This window comes from Drosophila guanche, unplaced genomic scaffold (genome assembly GCF_900245975.1).
Source record: "Drosophila guanche unplaced genomic scaffold, DGUA_6, whole genome shotgun sequence".
NCBI lineage: Eukaryota > Metazoa > Arthropoda > Insecta > Diptera > Drosophilidae > Drosophila > Drosophila guanche.
This window is the reverse complement of record NW_022995744.1, coordinates 7,496,087-7,520,236: the sequence shown is the minus strand read 5'-3', so window position 1 is coordinate 7,520,236 and position 24,150 is coordinate 7,496,087. Positions and strand designations below refer to the sequence as shown.

At 46.3% G+C, this 24,150-nt stretch overlaps 6 protein-coding genes across 11 annotated transcripts in view; 2 read left to right on the top strand and 4 right to left on the bottom strand.

The window, feature by feature from the left end:
* The window catches only part of LOC117580505, a 54,595-nt gene extending 40,673 nt beyond the window's left edge, over window positions 1-13,922 (top strand). For both annotated transcript variants that reach the window (XM_034267092.1, XM_034267093.1), the window contains 17 exons: window positions 2,927-3,063; window positions 3,576-3,763; window positions 3,832-3,935; window positions 4,009-4,263; window positions 4,334-4,464; window positions 5,331-5,513; window positions 6,856-6,885; window positions 9,535-9,726; window positions 9,791-10,200; window positions 10,265-10,480; window positions 10,541-10,874; window positions 10,935-11,201; window positions 11,261-11,444; window positions 11,499-11,705; window positions 11,766-11,967; window positions 12,027-12,120; window positions 13,661-13,922. In XM_034267092.1, coding sequence (XP_034122983.1) covers window positions 2,927-3,063; window positions 3,576-3,763; window positions 3,832-3,935; window positions 4,009-4,263; window positions 4,334-4,464; window positions 5,331-5,513; window positions 6,856-6,885; window positions 9,535-9,726; window positions 9,791-10,200; window positions 10,265-10,480; window positions 10,541-10,874; window positions 10,935-11,201; window positions 11,261-11,444; window positions 11,499-11,705; window positions 11,766-11,967; window positions 12,027-12,120; window positions 13,661-13,690 — 3,164 coding nt within the window. In that variant the 3' untranslated portion in view covers window positions 13,691-13,922. The remainder of the gene's footprint in view (window positions 1-2,926; window positions 3,064-3,575; window positions 3,764-3,831; window positions 3,936-4,008; window positions 4,264-4,333; window positions 4,465-5,330; window positions 5,514-6,855; window positions 6,886-9,534; window positions 9,727-9,790; window positions 10,201-10,264; window positions 10,481-10,540; window positions 10,875-10,934; window positions 11,202-11,260; window positions 11,445-11,498; window positions 11,706-11,765; window positions 11,968-12,026; window positions 12,121-13,660) is intronic.
* On the bottom strand, window positions 13,261-16,291 carry LOC117580508 (zinc finger protein 501). Of its 2 annotated transcripts, none has more exons than XM_034267100.1 (4): window positions 15,940-16,291; window positions 15,370-15,883; window positions 14,930-15,310; window positions 13,261-13,884 (listed from the first exon to the last, which is right to left on the bottom strand). In XM_034267100.1, exons 1-4 carry the CDS (start codon window positions 16,230-16,232, stop codon window positions 13,753-13,755), a joined length of 1,320 nt encoding a protein of 439 aa, XP_034122991.1. In that variant the 5' UTR covers window positions 16,233-16,291; the 3' UTR covers window positions 13,261-13,752. The 2 variants fall into 2 exon arrangements, with proteins under 2 accessions (XP_034122991.1, XP_034122990.1); XM_034267099.1 differs by lacking the exon at window positions 13,261-13,884 and adding an exon at window positions 14,587-14,871 and having other exon boundaries at window positions 15,940-16,286.
* A 946-nt stretch (window positions 16,292-17,237) lies between these two features.
* LOC117580507 lies at window positions 17,238-19,090 on the bottom strand. Of its 2 annotated transcripts, none has more exons than XM_034267098.1 (4): window positions 18,917-19,090; window positions 18,351-18,857; window positions 17,793-18,290; window positions 17,238-17,729 (listed from the first exon to the last, which is right to left on the bottom strand). In XM_034267098.1, the coding sequence occupies exons 1-4, from the start codon at window positions 19,020-19,022 to the stop codon at window positions 17,509-17,511; spliced, it is 1,332 nt and encodes a 443-aa protein (XP_034122989.1). In that variant the 5' UTR covers window positions 19,023-19,090; the 3' UTR covers window positions 17,238-17,508. The 2 variants fall into 2 exon arrangements, with proteins under 2 accessions (XP_034122989.1, XP_034122988.1); XM_034267097.1 differs by having other exon boundaries at window positions 18,351-18,860; window positions 18,917-19,089.
* A 58-nt stretch (window positions 19,091-19,148) lies between these two features.
* On the top strand, window positions 19,149-21,457 carry LOC117580506 (COP9 signalosome complex subunit 3). Of its 2 annotated transcripts, none has more exons than XM_034267096.1 (9): window positions 19,149-19,309; window positions 19,439-19,687; window positions 19,768-20,030; window positions 20,093-20,287; window positions 20,354-20,530; window positions 20,597-20,728; window positions 20,791-20,973; window positions 21,047-21,114; window positions 21,176-21,457. In XM_034267096.1, the coding sequence occupies exons 1-9, from the start codon at window positions 19,255-19,257 to the stop codon at window positions 21,189-21,191; spliced, it is 1,338 nt and encodes a 445-aa protein (XP_034122987.1). In that variant the 5' UTR covers window positions 19,149-19,254; the 3' UTR covers window positions 21,192-21,457. The 2 variants fall into 2 exon arrangements, with proteins under 2 accessions (XP_034122987.1, XP_034122986.1); XM_034267095.1 differs by having other exon boundaries at window positions 19,150-19,309; window positions 19,768-20,033.
* A 157-nt stretch (window positions 21,458-21,614) lies between these two features.
* LOC117580512 lies at window positions 21,615-22,868 on the bottom strand. Its single transcript, XM_034267104.1, has one exon. It carries the CDS (start codon window positions 22,099-22,101, stop codon window positions 21,898-21,900), a length of 204 nt encoding a protein of 67 aa, XP_034122995.1. The 5' UTR covers window positions 22,102-22,868; the 3' UTR covers window positions 21,615-21,897.
* Window positions 22,869-23,100: 232 nt separating this feature from the next.
* LOC117580510 lies at window positions 23,101-24,064 on the bottom strand. 2 transcript variants are annotated; one of them, XM_034267102.1, is made up of 2 exons: window positions 23,724-24,063; window positions 23,101-23,656 (listed from the first exon to the last, which is right to left on the bottom strand). In XM_034267102.1, the coding sequence occupies exons 1-2, from the start codon at window positions 24,007-24,009 to the stop codon at window positions 23,274-23,276; spliced, it is 669 nt and encodes a 222-aa protein (XP_034122993.1). In that variant the 5' UTR covers window positions 24,010-24,063; the 3' UTR covers window positions 23,101-23,273. The 2 variants fall into 2 exon arrangements, with proteins under 2 accessions (XP_034122993.1, XP_034122994.1); XM_034267103.1 differs by having other exon boundaries at window positions 23,564-23,656; window positions 23,717-24,064.
* Window positions 24,065-24,150: the final 86 nt, after the last annotated feature.

Here is a 24,150-nt window from a genome sequence, read left to right as displayed (position 1 = left end):
TGCACTCAACTCATTCTAATTGTGCACTCACTTTTCACTCACTTTGGCCGCAACCGCCCAGCCCTCCTTGGCGTCATAATGACCATCGACACTAACACTTGCACTTAACACTGAGTGACATTCTCTTTTCCGCTCTTTCTTTAGTCTTGCGGGACATTTAACTGTTTTTGCACTCAACTCACTCTAATTGTGCACTCACTTTTCACTCACTTTGGCCGCAACCGCCCAGCCCTCCTTGCCATCATAATGACCATCGACACTAACACCATTCACTTAACACTGAGTGAGATTCTCTTTTCCGCTCTTTCTTTAGTCTTGCGGGACATTTAACTGTTTTTGCACTCAACTCATTCTAATTGTGCACTCACTTTTCACTCACTTTGGCCGCAACCGCCCAGCCCTCCTTGCCGTCATAATGACCATCGACACTAACACTTGCACTTAACACTGAGTGACATTCTCTTTTCCGCTCTTTCTTTAGTCTTGCGGGACATTTAACTGTTTTTGCACTCAACTCACTCTAATTGTGCACTCACTTTTCACTCACTTTGGCCGCAACCGCCCAGCCCTCCTTGCCGTCATAATGACCATCGACACTAACACTTGCACTTAACACTGAGTGACATTCTCTTTTCCGCTCTTTCTTTAGTCTTGCGGGACATTTAACTGTTTTTGCACTCAACTCACTCTAATTGTGCACTCACTTTTCACTCACTCTGGCCGCAACCGCCCAGCCCTCCTTGCCGTCATAATGACCATCGACACTAACACTTGCACTTAACACTGAGTGACATTCTCTTTTCCGCTCTTTCTTTAGTCTTGCGGGACATTTAACTGTTTTTGCACTCAACTCACTCTAATTGTGCACTCACTTTTCACTCACTTTGGCCGCAACCGCCCAGCCCTCCTTGCCGTCATAATGACCATCGACACTAACACTTGCACTTAACACTGAGTGACATTCTCTTTTCCGCTCTTTCTTTAGTCTTGCGGGACATTTAACTGTTTTTGCACTCAACTCACTCTAATTGTGCACTCACTTTTCACTCACTTTGGCCGCAACCGCCCAGCCCTCCTTGCCGTCATAATGACCATCGACACTAACACTTGCACTTAACACTGAGTGACATTCTCTTTTCCGCTCTTTCTTTAGTCTTGCGGGACATTTAACTGTTTTTGCACTCAACTCACTCTAATTGTGCACTCACTTTTCACTCACTTTGGCCGCAACCGCCCAGCCCTCCTTGCCGTCATAATGACCATCGACACTAACACTTGCACTTAACACTGAGTGACATTCTCTTTTCCGCTCTTTCTTTAGTCTTGCGGGACATTTAACTGTTTTTGCACTCAACTCACTCTAATTGTGCACTCACTTTTCACTCACTTTGGCCGCAACCGCCCAGCCCTCCTTGCCGTCATAATGACCATCGACACTAACACTTGCACTTAACACTGAGTGACATTCTCTTTTCCGCTCTTTCTTTAGTCTTGCGGGACATTTAACTGTTTTTGCACTCAACTCATTCTAATTGTGCACTCACTTTTCACTCACTTTGGCCGCAACCGCCCAGCCCTCCTTGGCGTCATAATGACCATCGACACTAACACTTGCACTCACTCTCACCGAAAAAAAACTAAAGCTCAGCGGCGCATCACGCACGCCATGGTGCCGTTATTTTTTCTTTAACTGGCAATACGCGTGGGAAGCAGCGCTAAAACTGAGACGCAATTGCTTTTTTTTTTGGGTTTCTTCACTTAAAAAAAAACATTGTTTTCACACAAACTGCGATTTGTTTGTAGTTCTTTGGCTCTCCACACACATTGGCTTTCATATTTCTGTCTTTTCCATGACTTCCATGATTTGTCTTTTAAACGCTTTCTAAACGTATCACGCAGGTGTTTATGCAATGTTCCGAATGTTTTCCGCAACTTTTCAACACCTTAAAGTCCACGCCGCGAAACCACGTGCGCCGGCGCTTGGTACTTTGTGTAAATGAATGAACGTAATAAGCTGTGCACTTAGTCGCGTGCGCCGCACGAGACCTCCGATTTAATTGACTGTTTAAAATGAGCGCCGGGGGGAAAGTGAGAATGGCGTGATGAGAGTGCATGCAGAGTGCAGCTCAAATCTCTTCGTTGACATCGATCGGCTTTCGTTCCGCTCGTCTCTGCTCTCCCAAGCTCCAACTGCAAGCTGAGAACGCAGCAGCGCAGTCGGCTCGAAACTTCGTCTACCTGCAAGAGAACGAAAGCGAAATTGAGTGGGCAAGCAAGAACGTATTGTATATGGGGGTGGGTGACATAACGAAAGATTTTGGTGAGAGAGGTGCAGCAGAGATGCACAGCAAAGAAAGAGAGATTGAGCGGGTGAGCATGAAGGTGAGAGAGGCTGCTTAGGCTTGCAAATCGGCAAAGTCTCCCTCTCCCACAGCATAGAACGAAAGCGAAAGTGAGTGGCCCAGCAAGAGCATACATATGTATGCATGTATGTATGTAGCATAGATCTCACTCATGTTTTAGTTCGCTGTTAGCACGCTGCTTGGCATCTGCCGCGACACCAGAAAACGAAAGCGAAAGTGAGTGGCTGAGCATAGCTGTGCAGATCACAGTGTAAATGTAGGTCAAGGGAATCTTCTCACTTGCGTTTTCACTCGCTGTTAACTCGCTGCTAAATTAAAATTTCGCTGGTAACTCCTAACTTAACATTTTGTTTCTCTTCCCTGTGGATAATTTATGGCGTGACAATTGCCAGACTATTTCCCGTGGACGCCTCAACGGCATGTTAGGTGGTTTAGATTGGGTTGGGGGGTAATTTTAAAGATATCCGTGGCTTGCGGTTGCCTGGCAGCGCGGCGGCAAACAAACTAATTGCCAAACTACCGCTAATTGCGTTTAATATATATTTGTGTCTCTCTCCCCGCAGGCTGTAATCGCACCTACTACGGCGATATAGGACAAACGTACTCCTTGGAGCTGCATCGACCCAAACAGGATCGCGTGCCCTTTGTGTGTGTGCTCACGTTCACGGCGGCAGGCGGCCAACACGGCGATGTGGTGCAGGTGAGTCTCAGTCTCAGTCTCAGTGCCAGCTCCATTTCCAGCTCCATTTCAATCAGCCACCTTTCACATTTCATTTTGTAAACGGGATAAACTAAGCCATTAAAAGATAAGCAACAACAATGGAGGGAGGGGAGAGGGTGCCACAGGCAATATTGATTTCAGACCCACTCGCTGGAGCGTTGCAAATCCTCCCTCCCAGCAGCAGCCACGAGGCGTGACTTGAACTGACAGGGCAGTGGCATCCTCCTCCCCCTCTTGGTTGTACTGGCAGGAAGCAAGTGCCGGCGCCTGTTAGTTATTACGCCACTTCACACCTCGAAACTAAGAGGGGGGAAGCCAGGAGCAGCAGCAGGAGCAGCCTCGGGCAGCCAACAAGCCAAAGCCTTTGGCACGCTCGAGTGCGTCCCTAGGGCATTCATTGAGGGCCCTGCCCAACCGAGCACTGATATACTCGTGCTCCAACCGAAACTTTATTATGTACCATTCTCTCTCTCCTCCCCTGCGCTGACCAGGTCACTCTGGACAGCTTCACGATTGGCAGGTTCACCTCCTACGTGCACGAGGGCTGCCCGGATGGCTTCATGCAGATAGCAGAGTCCGCGCGCACACCCATTGGGGGCATGTGGTGTGGCAGCTCCTGGGGCCCCGTGCTCTTCTACAGCGAAACGCGTTCGCTCATCTTTACCATTAAGCTGAACAGGTGAGTTGTCCAGCAGAGCTCCTTGGCTTGGCGCTTCCTTTGTGTGACACAACGAGAACTTCTTTCAGACTGGCGAGGGATCAGAGCGGCTACAACTTCGATTTTCGCATTCGATACAAGGTGCTGTCCCGCGACAGTGCCGTCACTCGCTATGGTGGGATTAAGCTGGCAGGTGGGTGGTGGACACACTCAAAGACACAGAAAATTGGATTCGTACAACTAATCCGACTTCCTCCCCCTTGCAGAGCTCGCACAGTGGCACAACCGCAGCAGTTTCCTCAATCAGCAGCAGCAGCAGCAACAACAGCAGCAACAACAGCAGCAACAGGATGTCGGCATCTTGGAGGATTTTACCAACTCCAGTGGCGCACGCTCGGATCGTTATGGACAGGACTTTAGTCTATTCAGCGCTTATGTGAACAACAAAACGTTTATGGCATCCTTAGAGAAATCTTTGGCCAAGGATGAGCAAAACTACACCGAACCCAAGTACTATTTGGGTATGTTGCAAGAGAGAATCGTGTTGGACTACGGATAGAATTCAAATACATCTCTCTCTTTGACACACAGGCGATCTCATACCGGGCACATACTGCTCGAGGATCTTCAGTGATTGCGATAAGAAATCATGCCGGCTGCAGTCGCCCAACTATCCGGGCATTTATCCCAGGAATCTCACGTGCTACTATGCTGTGCGGCAGGTAAGAGCCTAAAAATGAGAAAGGAAAATAAATGGGCGTATACATTGCTATCCCGCTGCCCTTGGGGTCTCCGCCCTGACTGAGCTTTAGTCTGTCATCGCCAGACATTTGCCGCCCGTACTTATCCCTCTCCGTTCGTGTTATGCCCATAAAAATACCACAAAATCGTTTACGTTCTTACGCCTCTTCCTTATTTTTCATTGCTGGAACAACAAAGTTCAAATATCAAGAGAGAGAGAGAGAGCGGGGCACAAAATTTAAATAGCAATTTACATTCCATAATAGAATGAGCTTTTATTATAATTAACTGAGGGAGCGGCAGGCCCACACTCCCACTCTACGCCCTGCCTGGCCCTCTCTTTTTTTTTGGTAATATGCCCAGAACACGTTGCCATTGTGACGGCTTCCTTTCTTATTTTTTTGTAAGCTAAATTTACATTACATTTTTATTAGCTGTTGAGCTTTTATGGCACATTTTTTTTGTTGGGGCTGCTGCTAGTTCACTGGCAAATTTGTAAATAAATACTCGTACTTGAATATTAGTAGGTGCCACATCAAAGACAAGCTAAAGTCGGGCGCTTATCATGAGTTAAAAGTTGGCCACTTGTTCTTTCGAGTAGAGATTTGTATGTTTAAATAAAGCTCAGACAAGGAGGAAGATGCCCATCCTTTTGGCTCACTTTTCGCCGCTAAAAGCATATCAATTTCCTTTCTTAAGCATCATTAGCTGCTGCCTTTCACGAATATCTTACTCGTCGTAGGTAGCTGCCATTTGGCATGTTCCAATTAATTCTACTGGCTTTTTTGTTCGCTCTAACTCCTTTCCGTGGCTCATTAATTTGCATTTAATTCTACTGTCCACACAGCACGACGTGCCCCATGGCAAACATGCTCTGATTCTAGTTAAACAGCCGAAGGGTAATCTCGTTTGGATCTCGACACAGGAAACAGCGGCGGCCAACAAAATGGCGCCACCGGCCAGCGTCAGTGACAAGGACAAGAAGTTTGAGCCGAGGCTGAAAACATGGAATGACTGCGATTACATTCAGGTAATTAAATTCTGCCTTTAAAACATTTGTGCACAAATTCTCTGTCTCTGCCTCACTCTCTTTTTATTCTCTATCTCTCTGTGTAACTGTAACTCTGACTGTGTCCTGGGTTGCTCCCTGCTGCTCCCTGCTCTGTGTTTGCTCTTTGTTTGCCAACTTTAACAAGAGCGAAAGAGCGCGAGAGAAATCCAGCATAAAAATTACTTCCTCTGTGTTGGCCAGTGGCCGACAAACAGCGCCAACTGGCCAACGGAGGAGCAGGCAGGCAGGCGGTAGGGCAGCGGGCAGAAGCAACTGCGCAAAAAACGACAAATTGAAAAAGAAATGAGCAAAAATCTGAAATCAGTTGTTTGCACGGAGCCACACTCCCCCTTCCCTGCTGCTGCTCTATCCTTGCCCGCTGTCATTGTGTGGAGTCCCTTGTCCGTGTCCGTAGCCAGTGCCTTGAGCATTCGATAGGCTTCTCCGGCAAAGTCGCGGGAAGTGTTAATTTCGTAGGCTCTCTTTTTGTTTGTCAGCGGGAAGGGGAAGACCGGGAAGACCCACACAGTTGTTTGGGGCCAACTTTCGGATGAGCTTTTAATGAGCGACTCTGTATGCAGAAACAGCGGCCGAGAGGAATGCAACGGAGCAGCAGAGGAAGTTCTCGAAAGGAAGTGAAAATGTTTCCTGGAGCAGCGCCCAGGAAGCGTGATTTAATGATAATACTCAAATGATGTTCAAAATTAAGCAGGGAAGTGGAAGGGCAAGCAAAAAGGATCGCAAATAGGAGGAAAAGTAGTTCAAAAACTAGTGGGAAACCAGTGAAAATTTGTGGGAACTATTGGGATGTGAGTAGTCATAGTTTGGGGCCCAAAACTCTGCCATTAAGAGTGAAATGAAATGCACAAAAATCTGTGTGTTCCAAGGGGAAACAAGTGGAAAGTAGATCCAAATAAAACTTGCTACATTCCGATGATCTGGCATCGGTATGCGGCTTAAGCTTCTAAATTCCCCTTTAAATATATATTTAAAAGGGGAATACAATTGGGAGCTATTAAAACAGCAGAAAAACCGTCTCTCCCGGTCTAAATACCAGCATTTTCCGCCTGAAATTTCCTCGAAAAATGGCGCAACAAACGTTAAATGCAACCCGCAACCAGCTTACAATTTTGCCTCGAAATTCTAAGACTCTAACCTGTCGCACAACTTATAAATCTTCTCTCTTTTGAATACCACACACACACCTAATTTTCGTCAAAAAGTGCACCCTCAACTCGTAGATCTATTTATGAGATTTGTATTTAAATGCTCTAAAAGTACCTGCCTATAAAATGTATAAATGTATATTTTCTCCAAATAGGAAAGTGTTAAGCCCAGATGGAAATCGACGGTAAATGCCCAACAACAACAAAAATGCCAGTCAAAATCAATTTAAATCTCATGTTGCCACCACAAAAAAAAAACCACAAAAGCAGATCCCAGTCCCCAAAATAAAATAATTAAATACAATTCTTAGTAGCAGCACCCTTAAGCCACTCCCCCTAAAAACAATTCTCCATCTATTGCTCCCACTCTGTCTCTCTTTGTGCGTCCCCCCTTCTATTAGCAACAATTATTTGTCATCTTTGGCTATTTGAAGCAATTAATCAACACAAAATGTATGCACAAATTTCGACACACACACCCAGCAGCAAATGGTAGAAACAGATACAGCAACGGTAGAGGAACAGACAACAAATCATAAATGATCTGGGCTAAATCGACATCTATGGGTTATCTATGAACTGGATAATATATTCATTAGCAAACACACACACAAAGGCAGCGATTGGGGAGACTGGGAAGAAGGGAAACTGGAAATCTGTCATTGGATTTATATTAATGAACACTTGGCACGCACATCATAAATCGCACACACAAAAGAGACGATGAATTGGGAGGGTGTTTAGTGAAGGGGGGGGGGGGTTCCATCAAGGACATTAGGCAAGTGGACGAACGTGCTTGGGTCTCATGTAAATAATTGCCCCCGGGGCATTCATCATATAAAGAACGAGCAGCAGACGGCGTTGAATGGTTGCCACAGCCTCAGCCTCAGCCTCGGCTGATGGATTTAGCCCACTTCCGGGCTGGGACTGGGACTGGGGCTGAGGCTTTTGCCATTGAAACTTCCTTAAGCTGATCCCGGTCAAAGACATTCTGCAGCTCCAAGCTCTTACTCCTTCCTGCATTCCGCTTTTGTCGTGCAAATGTTTTGCTTTTAGTTTGAAGTCCATTTAGCCATCAGGCAACTATTCAATTTCGCTTTGCAACAAACATTCTCTAGAGATTTGCAAGGGCTGCTGTCCACTAATTCTCTTGCCCACCGCCCTTTAGCACTTGCCATTAAATGCTCGTTGTGGCCAGTGGCAAGGCACGCGTGCAAATATCCGTGGCCACTCCACAAGGGATCCTACTGGGACCCTTTACTTTTTGCTTATTCAGTTGGAAAGCAAAACGCTCGAACGTTTGCCTGCACTTTTGCCTACAAATTGTCCCTGCGCTTCCTTCCATTTACCAACCAACGGCTGGTTCCCCTTTTTTTTTTTGCCTCATTCCTCTTTTTGTTTCGCGCGACTCTTAAGCCAAAATGTCCAAAAGTGCTGGCCATTTTGGGTGCGGCATGTGTGAATAATGGTTGGATGGTAGGAGCAAAAGCAGGAGCATGAATTGTGCGCAGCATAAACTCCACTGATGTGTGCCATAAATGTAGGAGACTCTCTCTCCCTGGCAGCTGTGCTCTCCACTAATTTGTACAAATGCCGCGATTTCAATAAATTTGTGGTCACAAATTACCTGCCTGGACGCCGGCTACCGTTCTGAATCTCAAACAGAATTCTGTGCCGTTCCATAGTTAAATTTGCGGCCAGCTGCACAAACAACAGGAAACCTCAGCTAAATTAATGCAGAAAGTCGCTGGCCACAAAACTAATTTGTCATTGCCCCAAAGGGCAGGTGGATAGGAAATGCCTCATGGCCCGTGGCAAGGCCAACTCAATTAAAATGCGCAAAACAATTATGCGCAAAATGCAAAAGCACCAGATGTAACCGCACATAAATACGGCCACGGTTTATGCGTGCTACAAATTCAGGTATTCAGACAGGCCGTTAAGAGATGGATTTGTGTGGCATAAGAGGGAGACAATTCAAGGAGAATGTAAATGGCAGAAATCATTTTTATGCATCAACAAACTGAACACAAGCAGTAAGGGAAAACTGCATTACATATCATAAAAAAATACCCTAAGTGAAAGGATGTTTAAAACCTTTAGGCAAAGCCTCCAACACAGAGCCTCTGGTTTTTAATGATTGTTCCATTCAAATTGAAACCCTTTCCCTTGCATTTTTTAAACCTTTTAATAGCCAACACTTAGGCACTGCTAAGACACACGAAAACACCAAACACTTAGCTTCAAATGCCTTTAAAAACAAAACCTTAAATGAGCTTAAAACTGTTCGACATTTAGTGCTGGACGACATCAAAGCCACAATGGCTCTCGACTACTTAGAGGCACTCCCCCCACACACACTCCTACCCCTCTTTTATGACCCCTCCCCCAGACCATGGCCAAGCGGAATGTTACCAAAAATCACGTATACGTCCAGTGGCCATTAAGTAATACGAGCGCGCGGCTGCACTTAGGTTTCCCACCACTTCTTTACAGCAATTACCGTTCTCTTTCGCACTCTCCTAGAACAAACAACCCCCTTACCACACCGAACTGTTCTTTTTTTTTTGGGTCTCTGCACGGCCTGCGGCATCAGTTACTAGTTAGACCCCCCCTGCCCCACCCCCAACACCCACTCTGCCACATGAGGGGGCACACAGTGCACCCAGCAGTAAAAAAAAAAAAACTCCACCCACATTTGTCGCTCGTCTCACTCATTTCGTTCTCTCCTCATCCACTCTGCTCTCTCTCTCTCTCTCTCTCTTTCTCTTTGCGCTCTCTCTCTCTCTCTTGCTCTCTGGTGCTCCTTTTCTCCTCTTTCCTGGTGCCCGCAGGACTACGTGACCGTCTACGATGGCTACACCACACGTGACCCCATCATATTGAAGTTTTGCGGCGGTGGCCAAGCCGTGCCAGCGGCCGTTTCCAGCGGCCCCGAATTGTTGGTCGAATTCAGCACGTCCCCGTTTGGCACCTTTACGGGCACCTCATCGCAGGTGTTGCCACTCTACGGGTTCCAGTTGGAGGTGAGTGGCAGTCGAGTCCGCCACGCCCAGCGACGCGTTAATCACACTTGTTCCTGCTTTCCAGGTCGAAGTTCAATTTGTGGACATACAAAGCCCAACGTACTCGAAGAACAAGAAACCCTGCGAGTTCTGGATACGTGGAGCGGGTCGCGGCATACTCGAGAATCCGAAGCACTCGCTGGCACCCAACTCCACGTGTCTGTACCATCTGCAGGGCATGGGCGTCTTCAAGACCTTCGATCATTTGAGTCTGTCGCGTCGCATCAACAGTCAGTCGGGCATGCACCAGCCGCTGTCACGCTTCAAGGTGTGGATCTCCGTGTTGAAGTTCAATTTGGATCCGGAATTCGGGCAAATGGATGAGACATCTGTGGGCGCAATTGGTGTGCTGCAGACCCAAGAGGATTGCAGCGGCATGCTGCGCATATGGGATGGCACGCTGAGGGATCCACCAGTGTGCAAGGATTTGAATTGGTGAGCAGACGGGCAGTCCTACGTTTAGGGATCAAAGCTAATTGGCATTTACTTTCTCTTACAGCGTCACGGAGTCGAATAGCTACAGCACTGTCGGGCATTATTCCCATAATACCACCAATGTCATTGCTCGCTTCTGTCGCGGCACCATACCACGCACCTGTGATCGCTCCAACATTAATGAAACCTACGCCAGACCCTGCACCATCTCCGAGAGTTACGTATCCAGCAATGATGCCATTACGCTGGAGCTGCGCAACACCGAATCCACAGTGCTGAGGTGAGTGCAGTCACTGCCTTATCCAACCCAGAGTTGTAGCTTCTTCTCTCCGCTTCATAGACCCCTCGACTTCAAGCTCAAATATGAATTCATAGACCTGCATCAGGATGGTCTGCCTTGGGGTGGTGGGGAACACGACTGCAATCGCAAGTTCCTTAGCAGCATGATGGATCGCAAGGATCCGGCCATCTTTCGCAGCGTGCGGAATATCTTTCTCTTTGGCCGCGGCGGCACGCGGCACCTCAAGTGCATCTACAAGTTCGAGGCACAGCGGGGTGAACGGGTGCGCATTAAACTCCGCAAAGTGACGACCACCAATCGGAATTGCTACTCACGACTGGATGAGGACATCAATCGTTCGTTTTGCTATGGCGACACCAATGTTCGGATTGAGGTAAAGGCATACAGCTCCTCAAACTCTTTTATTTTCTAAGGTTTTTTGTATCCCTCTCAGATCTTTGAGCGTCCCTATCACGACTCCATTCTGCTGCATCGCGGCTGTGTCTGCAACTCCTCGAATCAGTCGCATTTGCCCGTGGAATACACCTCAACGGGTCGCGATGTGGAGGTGCATTTTGTGGCCCAAAATATGACCACACTGGACGATCCGAACACGGTGAACTTTGAGGGCATGTTTGAGTTTGTCAAAGCGCCCACCAGCTGCAAGGATGGACGTCGCAAATTTGGACCCAGCGGCACCATAGACATGACCTTTGGCGATGTGAGTAGCGCGCAGAAACCAACCAAATTCCAAACTCATTCGAATGTTCCCCTTTCCAGGTGGAATGCCGCTCACGACCCTGGCTGATTGAGCCCTCGAATGGCAATAAGTTTCTTTATGTGCGCCTCAAGGCCATTTTTCTCAGCAAATACAATCCGACAAAGACGCTGAACTCGACCTACCTGCAGACAGACACTTGGCGCTGCGAGACAAAGTCGCGAGCGGTGCTAACAACATCGGAAGGTGAGCCACAAGTTCCGGATTCTAGCTCAAAATTAACTCCATTCCTTCTTCCAGGTCTAACCATTGTGGCCTGCCCTTTGAGTCCCGACTCGAATGGCTATGAGTTTGTGGAGATCTTCAGCTCTGGCTGGAATGAGCGACCCAATTTTGCGCTCATCAATCGCTCGCGTGCCATCAGCGTGGAGTTTTTGCGACCAGGCAATGGGGAGTATACCTTCAACTGGATGGAGCTGGTGCCCAGGCCCACGCTCAGCATGGCGGGTAGGCAAACAGTTCGAGTTTATGCCATTCAATGTTACTCAATTTTGTCTGTCTTCCCAGAGGACTGCGAATTCAAGTGTCCGGAGCTGGGTGCCTGTGTGAATGCCAGCGTCTGGTGTGATGGCGTCGTACATTGTCCCTCGGGCGATGATGAGGCATTCCTGCAGTGCTCCGCGCTGATGAAGCTACCCGTGGAAATTCTGGCCACGCTTTGTCTAATCTTTGTGCTCTCCTGTTGTGCATTTGCGGCTTTTGCCATCAAGTGAGTGAAACAGCAGTGATCCAATATTGATCCACCACTGAATGTTCTTTTCTTTATAGAAAAATCAAGCGCAAATTTCGTGGCACTTCGGTGCTGCAAACGCGCCTTAAGTCACTCAGTTCCATGGATACGGCTGTGCTGGATGAAAAGGAGGTGATTTGCTGACAAAACGACAATTCTGTGCGTTACGTTGAGATCGATCGTGTGACCACGGTTTGATTTGCTCAACGGCCCCCACTAACGTGCAGAATTGTGCCCCGGAACTGAAACACAAACAAAGAACAAACAAAAAACTGAAAGCAAATGCGAAACGCAACAAAATGAAACGATCAAAAGAAACATAAAACATGAAACAAAACCAAAAACTCGTAACTCTTGAAATCAAAAAAACAAAAATCAGACTCTCGTTCATCTGTTTTTTTTTTTTAACAAATGCATTTATAAGAAAAAGTAAAAAAAAAAGAACAGAAAACCCGCAGAACAGATGGCCACACTTTTCGTTGGTTCCATTTTGTATACCAAAATTTAGATCGCTCGACTCAGGATCGTTTGTCGTTGTTGTCCTCATTTTTTTCTGCGTTTTTATAAGCAATTTTTCTAGGCCATAGGATTTTTTCGTATGTATTTTCGATATGATTTCCCCAGGATCCAGATCTGAACTGAACGATCTTCTGTGACACACACTAACAGAACACCAACACACACGCTGTACATACAAACTAGAACCGAAACGAACGGAACCAAAGCGAACCGGAGCGAACCGACCGACGTCGAACAGAGCTGAAGCGAACCGAACTGAATCGAACCGAACTGAAGCGAACCGCAGCGAACTGCACTGGAACTCTGATCAGTTACACCTTCCTTTAGGTGTGTTTTTGGTTTGTTATTTTTTCGCAGAGTACTCATAGACCTATGTAGATACAACTGTTTCCTAATAGCCTTTAAGTGGTAGTCGTCTCGTACTGAGCTGACTAATCGGAGGAGAGAGGATCCAACAATGGAGTTGGTAGCGTAGTTTATTTTGGGGAATGTTTCAGAAACTCCCAACAGCATTTATTATGCGACGCACAAGAAGCAAACAGAAAAAATGAATAATTAATAATTAATAATGATAGAGAAGCAGAAAGGAGGAGCAAAGAGAAATTTAAGCGACAAACTCCAAGTAGTTATTAAGGTGGAAAGTGAATATTTTACATTTTAAGCGGTAAAGAAAGATGGAGAGTGAGGAAAATGGGGATTATAGGCGAATATGTCAATATACATATATTATAGAATAGAAATTAGAAAGCTAGATGAATTCGTTAGTTGTTTAATAAACGTTGTAGTGATCATGGATAATATCAGCATAATCAAAGCTAAATCAAAAGCCAAATCAACTTAGAGTTAAAGCGGAAAGTCGAAGAAAAAGTCATAGAAAAAGTCAAAGTAAATTCCATTCTCATGCCCATTTTGTTGTTTCGTCTTCTCAATGCTGCACTGTTCGCTCTCATAGACATAGAACCATACATCTAGCGCCTGCTCCCTCACACCAATAAAATCTTTTGCATGGCATTCAAACCTCCTCCTCGTCGCGTTCTCGTTGGCTCCCCGTGGTTCTGTGGCAGCAGCTAACTTAATCGAATACTTTTTTCTATTCTTTGTATTCTTTCTTTTGGATATTCCCTACCTTTTTTATTCGTGTTTTGTAACAAAGAAAAAGGGCAGCCTTGAGACCAAGATCTAAGAAAGGGAGCCAAATGCCCAGGCCGGGCCATAAAGGAGCGAGGGAGCAGAGCAGGGATCAAATCAGGCAGAACTCCAAAGAGGCAAAATAAAAAAAAACACACACCGAGAATGTGAAGAAATCTCTGGTTGAAAAATGCATTTTTGTTGCAAATCTTTTTTGTGTTCCGTTTTTACGAAGAAGATGAAGAAGAACTGTAAATAAAGTCGAATAGAAGCTGTATAATAATTAACATATTTAACATTGAGCGTTTTATTTCCATTAAAAAAAAAAAACAACAAAAAATCATTCCTAGAATTCCTCTTTGATCATTCGAATCAAACTCAGACAATAAACGTTCAAAAGTCCTTTTCTTTGTGGCTTTCTCCACACCCGCCCCGCCCCTCCATAGCGTTCCTTCCTTACTTAAAGCGCGAACGAAAAGCAGTTAAATAATTTAAGCATATTGCCAGAGCATTCTCTGGCGGAACGTAAATAAATAATATACAAATAAATATATTTAAAAACCGTAAACTAAAGCTCAACTAAACTACTAAACGAATTAACTAAAAGATAAACGATTAACGATTAAAGTTTAACCAAGGTCTAAGCAAAGTTATTAGCAAAAGAAACAAAACCAAAAGCTGCCCGAATTGAAACAATTTTTGTCGTAAAACTTAGACTTAGAGGCGAAAAATAAACACCCAAAAAGCGACGGAGAGTATTAGAATTTTAAATTTTAAATTAGTTTAAATCTAAAGCGTAACGTAACGTAACGTAACGGAAAACGGTAAACCATAAAAGCATGACTAAAAATTCAAAAGAGAAAAAGAAAGCAAAAACAAAATGTTGAAATGAAAAACGCAAATCATATCAGATTCTAAAATGAAAAAATAAAATTAAATCAAAAAAGACAACTTAATAAACAAAACATTTAAATCCCCCAAACGAGAACATTATTTCACAACCCCCTACACCCCTGCCCCATGGACAATTGGCAACACAAAAGCAGACAAAATACAAAGAAAAACAGTGAAAAATACAACCCCAAAGCTCGAGGCGCTCACTCAATCCTTCAAGTATGTGGGAAACTGTGTATCATCTGAGGTGGGCGCTGGTATGGTTACCCCGCCCGTGTCCACCGCTGGCTCATGTGGCAATGAATCAACGCTCTCCAGTGGCATAAAGCAATCGGCAGATATCTGAGCGTACAGTGAGGTAAAATGAACCTTCAAAAAATGACCAAAACCTGCCACCTACCTCATTGTTCTTGTCGCTCAGCTTGCGCGGATACTTGAAGCCAGCGGCGCGTGCCGCATCCATGGAATCCTCACAGTTCGTAATCAAACCCTGACGATGATCCTGCTTGTGTGCCAGCAAACGCTCGGCATTGATCGACGTGTAGCTGCACAGATCGCAGCAGAGATCGCGGTAGGCATCGACATGGTTCAGCCTCATGTGACGCTTCAGGGCATTGGCCTGTATGCAACTGTAGTCACAGTGGCCGCACCTCAGCGTGCGCTGCTTGGACGCACTGCCATGTCGCTGTCGATGCTTGTGCAGGACGCTGGGATCGCGCGTGGAGAACTTGCACTGCTCACACTGAAGCGGCTTCTCTCCCGTGTGCTGACGCATGTGTATCTGAGAAAAGAGCGATGATTGATAGTAGGATTATGGAGCTTTGGGTCACACCCACTCACGATCAGGCTAGCCTTGCGCGCCGTCTTTTTGCCACAAACATTGCATATGAACGGCTTGATCTTATTGTGCACCGTCTTCACATGCTTGGAGAGCGTTTTGCCATTGACAAATCGACGATTGCATATCTCGCACGTCTTCTCCGCATAGTATTTGTTTTTCTTGGGTGTGGCTGTGGCCGCCGCTGGCTCGCCGGATTGTTCCTTGAGCTTCCGCCTGCGCTGTACAGCAGCGAGGGAGCGTAAAACCCTCGGGCGCCACTTTTTGTGCACGCGCATATGCCGCCACACAAGCGCCGACACGGGTGCATTGTAGTTGCACTCCAGCGCCGGACAGCGCAGCAGATCCACATCGACTTGATGCACTTTCCACAGGTGCGCGGAGCAACGACGCCAATTGGGCAGCTCCAGAGCGCATTCGCAGCAGGCGAAACTGCTGCCCTTGTGGCATCTGCGATGCAGTTCTACCTTGCTGGCATCCTCAAACTTGAACAGGCAATCCTTGCTGGCGGAGCAACTAAAAAGGAATGGCAATCGATTAGAGTTTGTGGGTGGGAAACTTGAGACTCTTACGGCTCTCGCATATTGGCGCGCAATACGAGTCGAAAGTCCTTAAATGGCATTGGTTGCAGAACCGTTGGTGTTGGAGCTGCAATCTCCGCCGGACTCTCTTTACTTTGCTTCTCCAGGGTGCTCCTGGAGGCGCCATTTGACTGTGGCTTAATTGGCGTCTTTGCGGCTTTGGGGCAGCCGGCAATTGGCTGACAGCCGTGATAAAACACCATGTGCCCACGCAAGTCCTCCATTAGATCGTACTGACGCAGGCACAGGCTGCACACATACACAATGCGAGCTTCGGCCTCCATATTTTAATTAATTTAACACAAATTTTGCTAATTTTGTTTAGTTTTAGTTTTTGGCGAAATGAGTGTGACCGCGAAATTATCGATAAAATATACCGTCAGGGCTTCAAAAATATACCGAAATAAACTTTTACATTTTCAAAATATACCGTTAAATATACCGTAGTCTTAATACAGATTCCTCGATGTTGATGTTCTTTTTGATATTACTAGCTTACAGACTTTCACCACTAAAACAATAAATTAATCCATATGAAGAATTTATTTGGCTTATTATAAATACTCATTTTCATTGGATTGTATACCTTATGACCTAATATTTTACAAATTTGTATTTGAATTTTGCGTTCAAATCATCCCTTCAGGAAGCAAGGGAGCTTTGTGTTCAGTATGTAAGTGTATGTAACATGTACGTTAACTGATACATGAACATTTTTTTAAAATAGCGCGCGCAACAAAAGAGAAAATAAATTCTATTGTTTTTTAGAAAAGGAAAAGGGAACGGGAACATAGGTAAATACTATAATACGCACGGAGGGGTTTAGGGGGCAGTTCTTCTATCTTCACAACATAGTTGTGGCTAGTTGTTCTTGTGTGTGTAGTCCTCCATACAAGGAGCAACACATTCTTGTGGAATCCGTTCAAAAACAATTTTAAATATTCGCCCTTACAAATATGAACTGGGCCTCTGACAGACTCTTACCACCATACCGATCTTGGCTAAAACTAGTGGACCTCTTTACACCATCGCTTTTGGGACAGATAGATTGTACACTTCCCTCCAGACCAGGGCTCGGCATGGCCTTATCTATTATCAATGTGCATATGACAAGGCTCTGCCGAGACGATTCAGCTCTGTCAGCTTTTGTCAGCCATCAAATGAACGAATTCTGTAAAAACAATCGAAATATTCAGTTTAAACTTTATTGCTGCCGTAATTGTTTACGAATATAATTTTTATAGGTACACTGACCTTTTCTTTTGTGGAAGTAACGCTCTCAGCCGGCATAAAATTCAAATTTTTCATTTTATTTCAGTATAAAAAATAGTCTCCACCTCCAGAGGCAACGTAAACTTCTCCATACAGTGAACATCACTTGTGGGTGGCTTATAACTGCTATAGAATAACTTAATATAATCTTAATATAATATTTTTGATATTGTGATGTGGTTGTACTTCATGTTGGCCGCGGTGCAGTGGCTTTTCCTTTGTATATACTCATTTAAATCCTATCACAAACGCAGTCTTTGGTGTTGCTCCTCCTGGCTCGAGTGCCAGTCAGTCGAGTGCCTCAAACTCATCGGGATAGGCGGCCTTCAGCTCCGACTGCGTGGAGACTGGTATGGCGGAGGATTTGGCCTTTAAGCGTAAATTGGCATCATTTGTGAGCAGTATCATGTGCGGCACTTCCTTTTGCAGCTGCAGGCAGCAGTTGACGATGCTGTCATCGCCACAATCCACTTCAATGAGGTGTTCCGACTCCTCCAAGGCTGATTGGGCTGTTGAATAAAGAAATTACTCGTATAATAGCCTGCAGAAAGGGATTTTTAATGCACTCCCACCTTGAATTTCCAAACTCTCATCGAATTTGGTGTTCAAAAAGCGAATGGCACGCATCGCCAGCTCACGCCTCATATTGTCAGCGTTCTGCCGCACCTTGAGTCTGTCCAGCTCCTTGATGACAATGTAGGGTATAAACAGCATGCTGCCCACGGTGGGTGGCAGCACAACTCTCGTGAGATTCTCCACAAATAAGCGGTTGTGCATGAGCACATTCGTGTCGAGGATAAAATACATGTGCTCCAAGCGACGTGCGGGCAGTTCAAGCAGCTCCCCGTCCAACGATTTACGGTTGAGTATAACCAAATCGCAGTCTTCCCAATCCATCGGCTCGGGCTCCGAGTCTGGCTGTGGCTCTGCTACCTTTGGCACCTTTTTGTCTATAAATGCATTTGGAATTCCTGTCAGTATTGGGTTACAGTCGTTGTTGTTCAGCTCCTTGCTCTCCTGCTTCGCCTGTTGCCCTAAGGAGGCTCGCAATTGCGCTAGACGCTGATTGGCTGCAAAGAAAGAAAGGCTGCTTGAGAAGATCGGATAGAAATCATTCTTGTGGCGCTTACCACTTGTCGAGCCGCCCAATTGCAGACGATTGCTGGAGTCCAGCAGCGCCTTGGGCTTCTCCCAGGTCCTCGCCTGATCCCTGAGACGCTCACGTATAGAACTTGCAGGCGTCAATAGAGACAACGATGACGAAGGCAATGTCGAGGGTGTAAATCCATTTGATCTGCGACTGTGCGAGGTGCTGCGCGGCGTGTCTGGCGTCAACGGCGATGGCGACGCTGCCAAGTCATTTGATCTGCGACTATGCGAGGTGCGCGGCGTTTCGGGAGAATACTTGCTACCCGAGGAGCGTGATGTCTCGGGTGTCAGCGATGGTGCGAGGTTCAGGCTCCTGCGACTGTGTGAGGCGCCTGAAGTGGAAGCGACGCTGCCTGACGAGGAGGCCCCATTGTGACTGCTCCTCCTACTCTCCGGCTTGTCCTTGTTCGGTTTCTTGTCCTGCTGACGCTTTAAGTTTGTCTGCAAGCGCTTGAGACGACTCTGAGCAGGCTGTTTGCTGCTAGACGTTGCTGCAAATCGAATTATTACACGGCGAAGGTGACAAAATAATCAATTTACGACTTACCCTGTGCTTGGCGATGATTATAAATCAGTTGCGAGGCTGCGTCCTCGGTCAGGAGTTTCTTGCATTCTAATTTGCTGCCATTTTTGCCCGTGCCATAGCCAGACATTCTGTTTTTTTCCACATTTAATAATTTTTTGTTGTTGCGAAGTTGGGCTGGATTAGAGCTGAGCAAAACATCGATTGTGGACAGCACTCGATAGTCAGCCCCAAATACATCACATCGATAGTACTTGCGATTTTTTTGCAGCCTCTAGCTCCTTGTATTGTGCGTTTTCCATAGGAATTAGCGTTTTTCATAAATAATTAGCAAACAAGTAGAGTCCTCGGAGTTAGCCAACATGGGGAGCGCACTAGAAAACTTTGTGAATCAAGTGCGCACGATGAGCGCGTCTGGTAAGTGCTTGCGGGCAAACAGCCGGGTGGGCCGGGTGTTCCGGCAAGTGGCGAATTTCGGCCTCCGCCTCCGCTTGGTTGTATCGATGCGTCTTATTCATGCATGATTATGTTCTTTTTGGATTACAGGCAGCTTCAGGGAGCTAGCCGACGATCTGCCCGAGTCTGTATCACTGCTGGCACGCAACTGGAGCATACTGGACAATGTGCTGGAAACGCTCGACGTGCAACAGCATACGCTGGGCGTGCTCTATGTGCTGCTGGCAAAGCTGCACAGTGCGGCAACCGCCAATCCGGAGCCCGTGCAAATCATTCAGCTGATGCGTGACTTTGTGCAGCGCAACAATGTGGAGCAGCTGCGTTTCGCCATATGCGCCTGTGGGTAGAATTTTACCTGCGGGCAACTGAATCAAGACTAAAACTCGATAATTTGTCTCTCTCTCTCTCTCTCTCCACAGTCTACGAAACTTGTCACTTGTTTACGGACTATCTGGTGCAAAAGAACCTTAGCATTTTGGGCATTAAAATCATGGCGCGTGCCGTTGATCAAATACGCCAAATGGACACACAGCTAACGCCCATCCATGCCGATCTCTGCCTGCTGAGCCTCAAGGCGAAAAACTTTAATCTGGTGCTGGCCTACTTGGACACAGACATCACGGACATATCCACAGCGGCCGCAGAGTGCAAGACCCAACAACAGCAGCAGTCACAGCACACGGTGGTGAGGGGTTCAATCCGGCTTAAATATTGTTCGAATCTCATTCCCCTTTGCCCTCGCAGGATGCCAACAATGATGCCAAGTACTTTCTGCTGTTCTACTACTATGGTGGCATGATCTATACGGCTGTGAAGAACTACGATCGTGCTTTGTATTTCTTTGAGGTGTGCATTACCACACCGGCCATGGCCATGTCGCACATTATGCTGGAGGCGTACAAAAAGTTTCTCATGGTTTCGCTCATCGTAGAGGGCAATGTAAGTGGCAGCGAGCGAGTGAGCTTTGTGCAGACTAATCTTTATTTATCCTGCTTGTATTTACAGATAGCGTTTATACCAAAAAACACACAGGTTATTGGCCGCTTTATGAAGCCAATGGCCAGTCACTATCACGATTTGGTGAGTGTTTACGCAAATTCCTCCAGCGAGGAGCTGCGCATTCTCATACTCAAGTACAGTGAAGCATTTACGCGTGATAGCAACATGGGTCTAGCCAAGCAGGCAAGTGGAACGATCGAATAAGTATAATATTCTATTAAATGAATCTCTTTTTGTGTGTCTGCTTAGGTGGCAACCTCCTTGTACAAGCGAAACATAAAGCGTCTGACAAAAACCTTCTTGACGCTCTCCCTAAGCGATGTGGCCAGTCGTGTGCAGCTGTCCGGTGCAGCCGAAGCAGAGCGCTACATACTGAATATGGTGAGTGCTAAAGGAGAATGTTTCGGCAGTCATAACCCTTCCATGCTCCACTCTGTCCACAGATCAAATCGGGCGAAATCTACGCCAGCATCAATCAAAAGGATGGCATGGTTTTGTTCAAGGATGATCCCGAGAAATACAACTCACCGGACATGTTCCTAAATGTGCAAACGAACATAACGCAGGTGCTGGATCTAGTTAAACAAATCAATAAAATGGAAGAGGAAATCATATTGAATCCAATGGTAGGTCAGGCTCAGAACAAAATGCCTTTATGTACCCTCTAAACTGAACTTTGAACTGCATTATTTTTGGTAGTATGTAAAAAAAGCTTTGGGCAGCCAGGATGATGATTTAACGTCGCAGCATCCAAAGACCTATTCAGGGTAAGCTGGGAAAAAGGTTCCTAAAAGGATTTTTTGTTCATTTGTATACTTTCTGCTATAGCGATCCCACAGATTGATGTTACCACCGTAGCAGCAGCAGCAACAGCAGCACAGCATCCCCCCAACAGCAATTGGCCAACCAGTTGACTGCCATTTAAATCTATGCTTTCTTCAGAAATCAATCCACTCACTTCAAGCATAGGCCCTGGGCCACTCACATCCATTAGCTATCGTCAATGCAACAACAACAACTGATACTGCGCTCTAACAACAACATTTATAGATGAACATTGCTATTTTAAATAAACTATGTATAAATCTATGACTAAGTACCTGTCCCTTATCACTCGCTGCCTATTGATTGTGTTTGACTCACAAGTTATTTGGATAGATAGGCAGGCAGCGTTACGCTTCTAAAAACGATAAGGTTTTGGGGGGCATTATATTCGATCAGGCGACGTTTACGACGAGTTCAATTACTCTGCACTTGGCTGGCGATCTTAATTGCTGCTTACTTGATGCTCAAAGTCGTTTATTTATGTACATTGTAATGGATATGTAACCTAACCTTAGGACAACAATAAGAATGTTTAATTGACTAGAGACTGCCTGTAGTGGCAGTGGCTTATGGCTAATTGCGTTAGTTTATATTAGGATACGTTTGTATGTGTGTATGTGTGTGTGCAGTACGTGGGTGTACCGCCAGCTGTCTCCCGCGAGCATTCTGTCGCTGAGATTCTCCCGCGACGCGCCGCACCACGCTCGCTCCAACTCTCCAAGTGTTTAACCGGTTTTCAGTGGGTCTATCTCCGCTATGGAGGTCTTCAGCTGCTGTGTAGAAATCGTACTCGTTATGGGCTCAACGCTGTTGATGCTGCGATAAAGCTTGTGGACCACATTGACCAATATGAAGCACAGAATGAGCACCAGCAGCGACATGAATGCATATGCCAGCACCAAAGGGGCGTCCGAAATGGGATCCAACATGTTGATTCGTCTTCTCTATTTCTTTCTTTCGTTGCTTTATAATTTATTTAATGATACTTTGTACTTTATAGTAACCAGAATGTGCAAGTCTCGTATATATTTTGACAGTGATACCAAAGGCAAATGTACAAACGAACAGAGAGAGAGAGAGCTGAACGAACGTCAAACCGAAACCGAAACAGAACTGAAAAACGCGTATGCTAATTAAGTATCATATATTTATATGGTGGGGTGCTGCTGCTGCTGCTGCTACTCTGTTGTGCCGCGCGTCGTTTGGTTTTGTGTGTGCGTCGCTTGACACCTGCCTGAGAACTGAATCGAGCGAATCGAGTTAAATGAATGGAACTTTGTTTGCCATTACGTATACGATTCGTTTACCCAGATTGTTTGTCGTCGTGTGTTGTAGAGACTGTTGCGCTCCATCGTCTGTGTCTGCTAGTAGTTTTATTTTGTTATTTTTGTGTTGATAAGCGGCTTGTGCAATCCATAGAAGTAAAAGTACCGCGCGATTAGACAAGTTTCAGGCGCTTTCCCTTTGACAAGGGCTCAAATCTGTACGAGAGACACAGACTTGTACTCGAATAATTCATAGAATTCCAGAGTCGTCGTCGCACTCGCGCTCTCTCGTGCATTGCAATCAAATCAGCAGCGCCAGCGCCGCCTTCTTAATTGGTTGCCTCAATAAAGAATGAAATGGCGTCTAGCAAATTGCTTGGGGTCTCTGGATGATTCTGAATGTTCATGGCGGTGGTGGTGGTGGGGCGATGTTCCACTTGTGATTTGGCCATAAAGTGCGATAAGAGAAGAACCTCTTTATCTACTGATAACATTTTCCACGCACTCACAATGATAAGCCGCCCCAGACTTAGGGACATTGACAGAGACAAGTACATTCCCCTCCAACTGGAGACGAACCCTTTCCCTTTGCCGGTCACGCGATTCTAATAGACGAGCGACCCACTGGCCGTACGACCCTGAAACCAAAACAACGAGAGAGAGAGGCCTATGAATAGAGTCGACTCTGTAGAGTATTCCACGACGACTCCACTTTAATCGCATGCACGACAGCCAGCCAGCCAGCCAGCCAGCCAAACGAGTTCTACAAAAAATCAAAAAATGAAAACCTAATTATAGATGCATTCCCCCCTCTCGATCGCACATTCCTCAGTTCCTCATTCCATTGACTGCCGACGTTGATGTGGGCTCGGCGGATTGCAAGCAGTGCTACTGTCCACCTCCGGTGGGGCGTGCTCTGGATAAGTTCTCCTTCCCCGCATAATATTGTCCAGCGTGATGCGAATGCTGCTCTCCTGCCGCAGCATGCTGAGCATGGGTCTCTGGTTGCACTTGAGCATGAATTTGAGACGCGGAATCTTGTGGAGTTGATCGTAGTAGCGGATTATGCGTACGGCATCGGGTGGGCGTTTCAGGACAGCCGCACATGCGGCCGCCTCGTGGTCACAGCTGCACAGAAAGGTAACAGAACGATGGCTGGGACACATGTCGCACTCAATGCCCACCAGATAGCAGGGCTCCAGATTCACAGCAATTCGCACTGTAAGCAAGCAGAAGCAGAACGAGGATAGTGTTCCAGTTTGTAGAGTCCTGTCTGCACCTCTTACCCGTCGTCGGTTGGATGAAGTGCGAGCGTGAGCTGGCCACATGCGGCGCCGAGCGTTGAGTACGCACCGGCGAGTTGATGTAGCCTCGCATGTCCACGCTGTCCATGGAGCCGTGATTCACGGCCAGCGGCAGATTATCGTAAATGGAGATGTAAATCTTGTGACTGATGTACACCACAATGAAGCACAGAATGCAGATGAGCAGCAAGATCAAGCCGTAGGTGAATAGTGTGGGTATCAGAAAGATGGCGTCCAGCAACATTGAAAGCGGCAGGCTGCCTGACATAAAACTCAAAAATATATACAGAACGGGGTTGGGTTGGGTATGCGGAGTGGGGTTGGGTAGGCAGTGGAGGGGACTTCAAGATGGGAATAGAACAGGACACTCTGCCACTTGGCTTCTCTTTTCTTTGATTTTTGCAACATC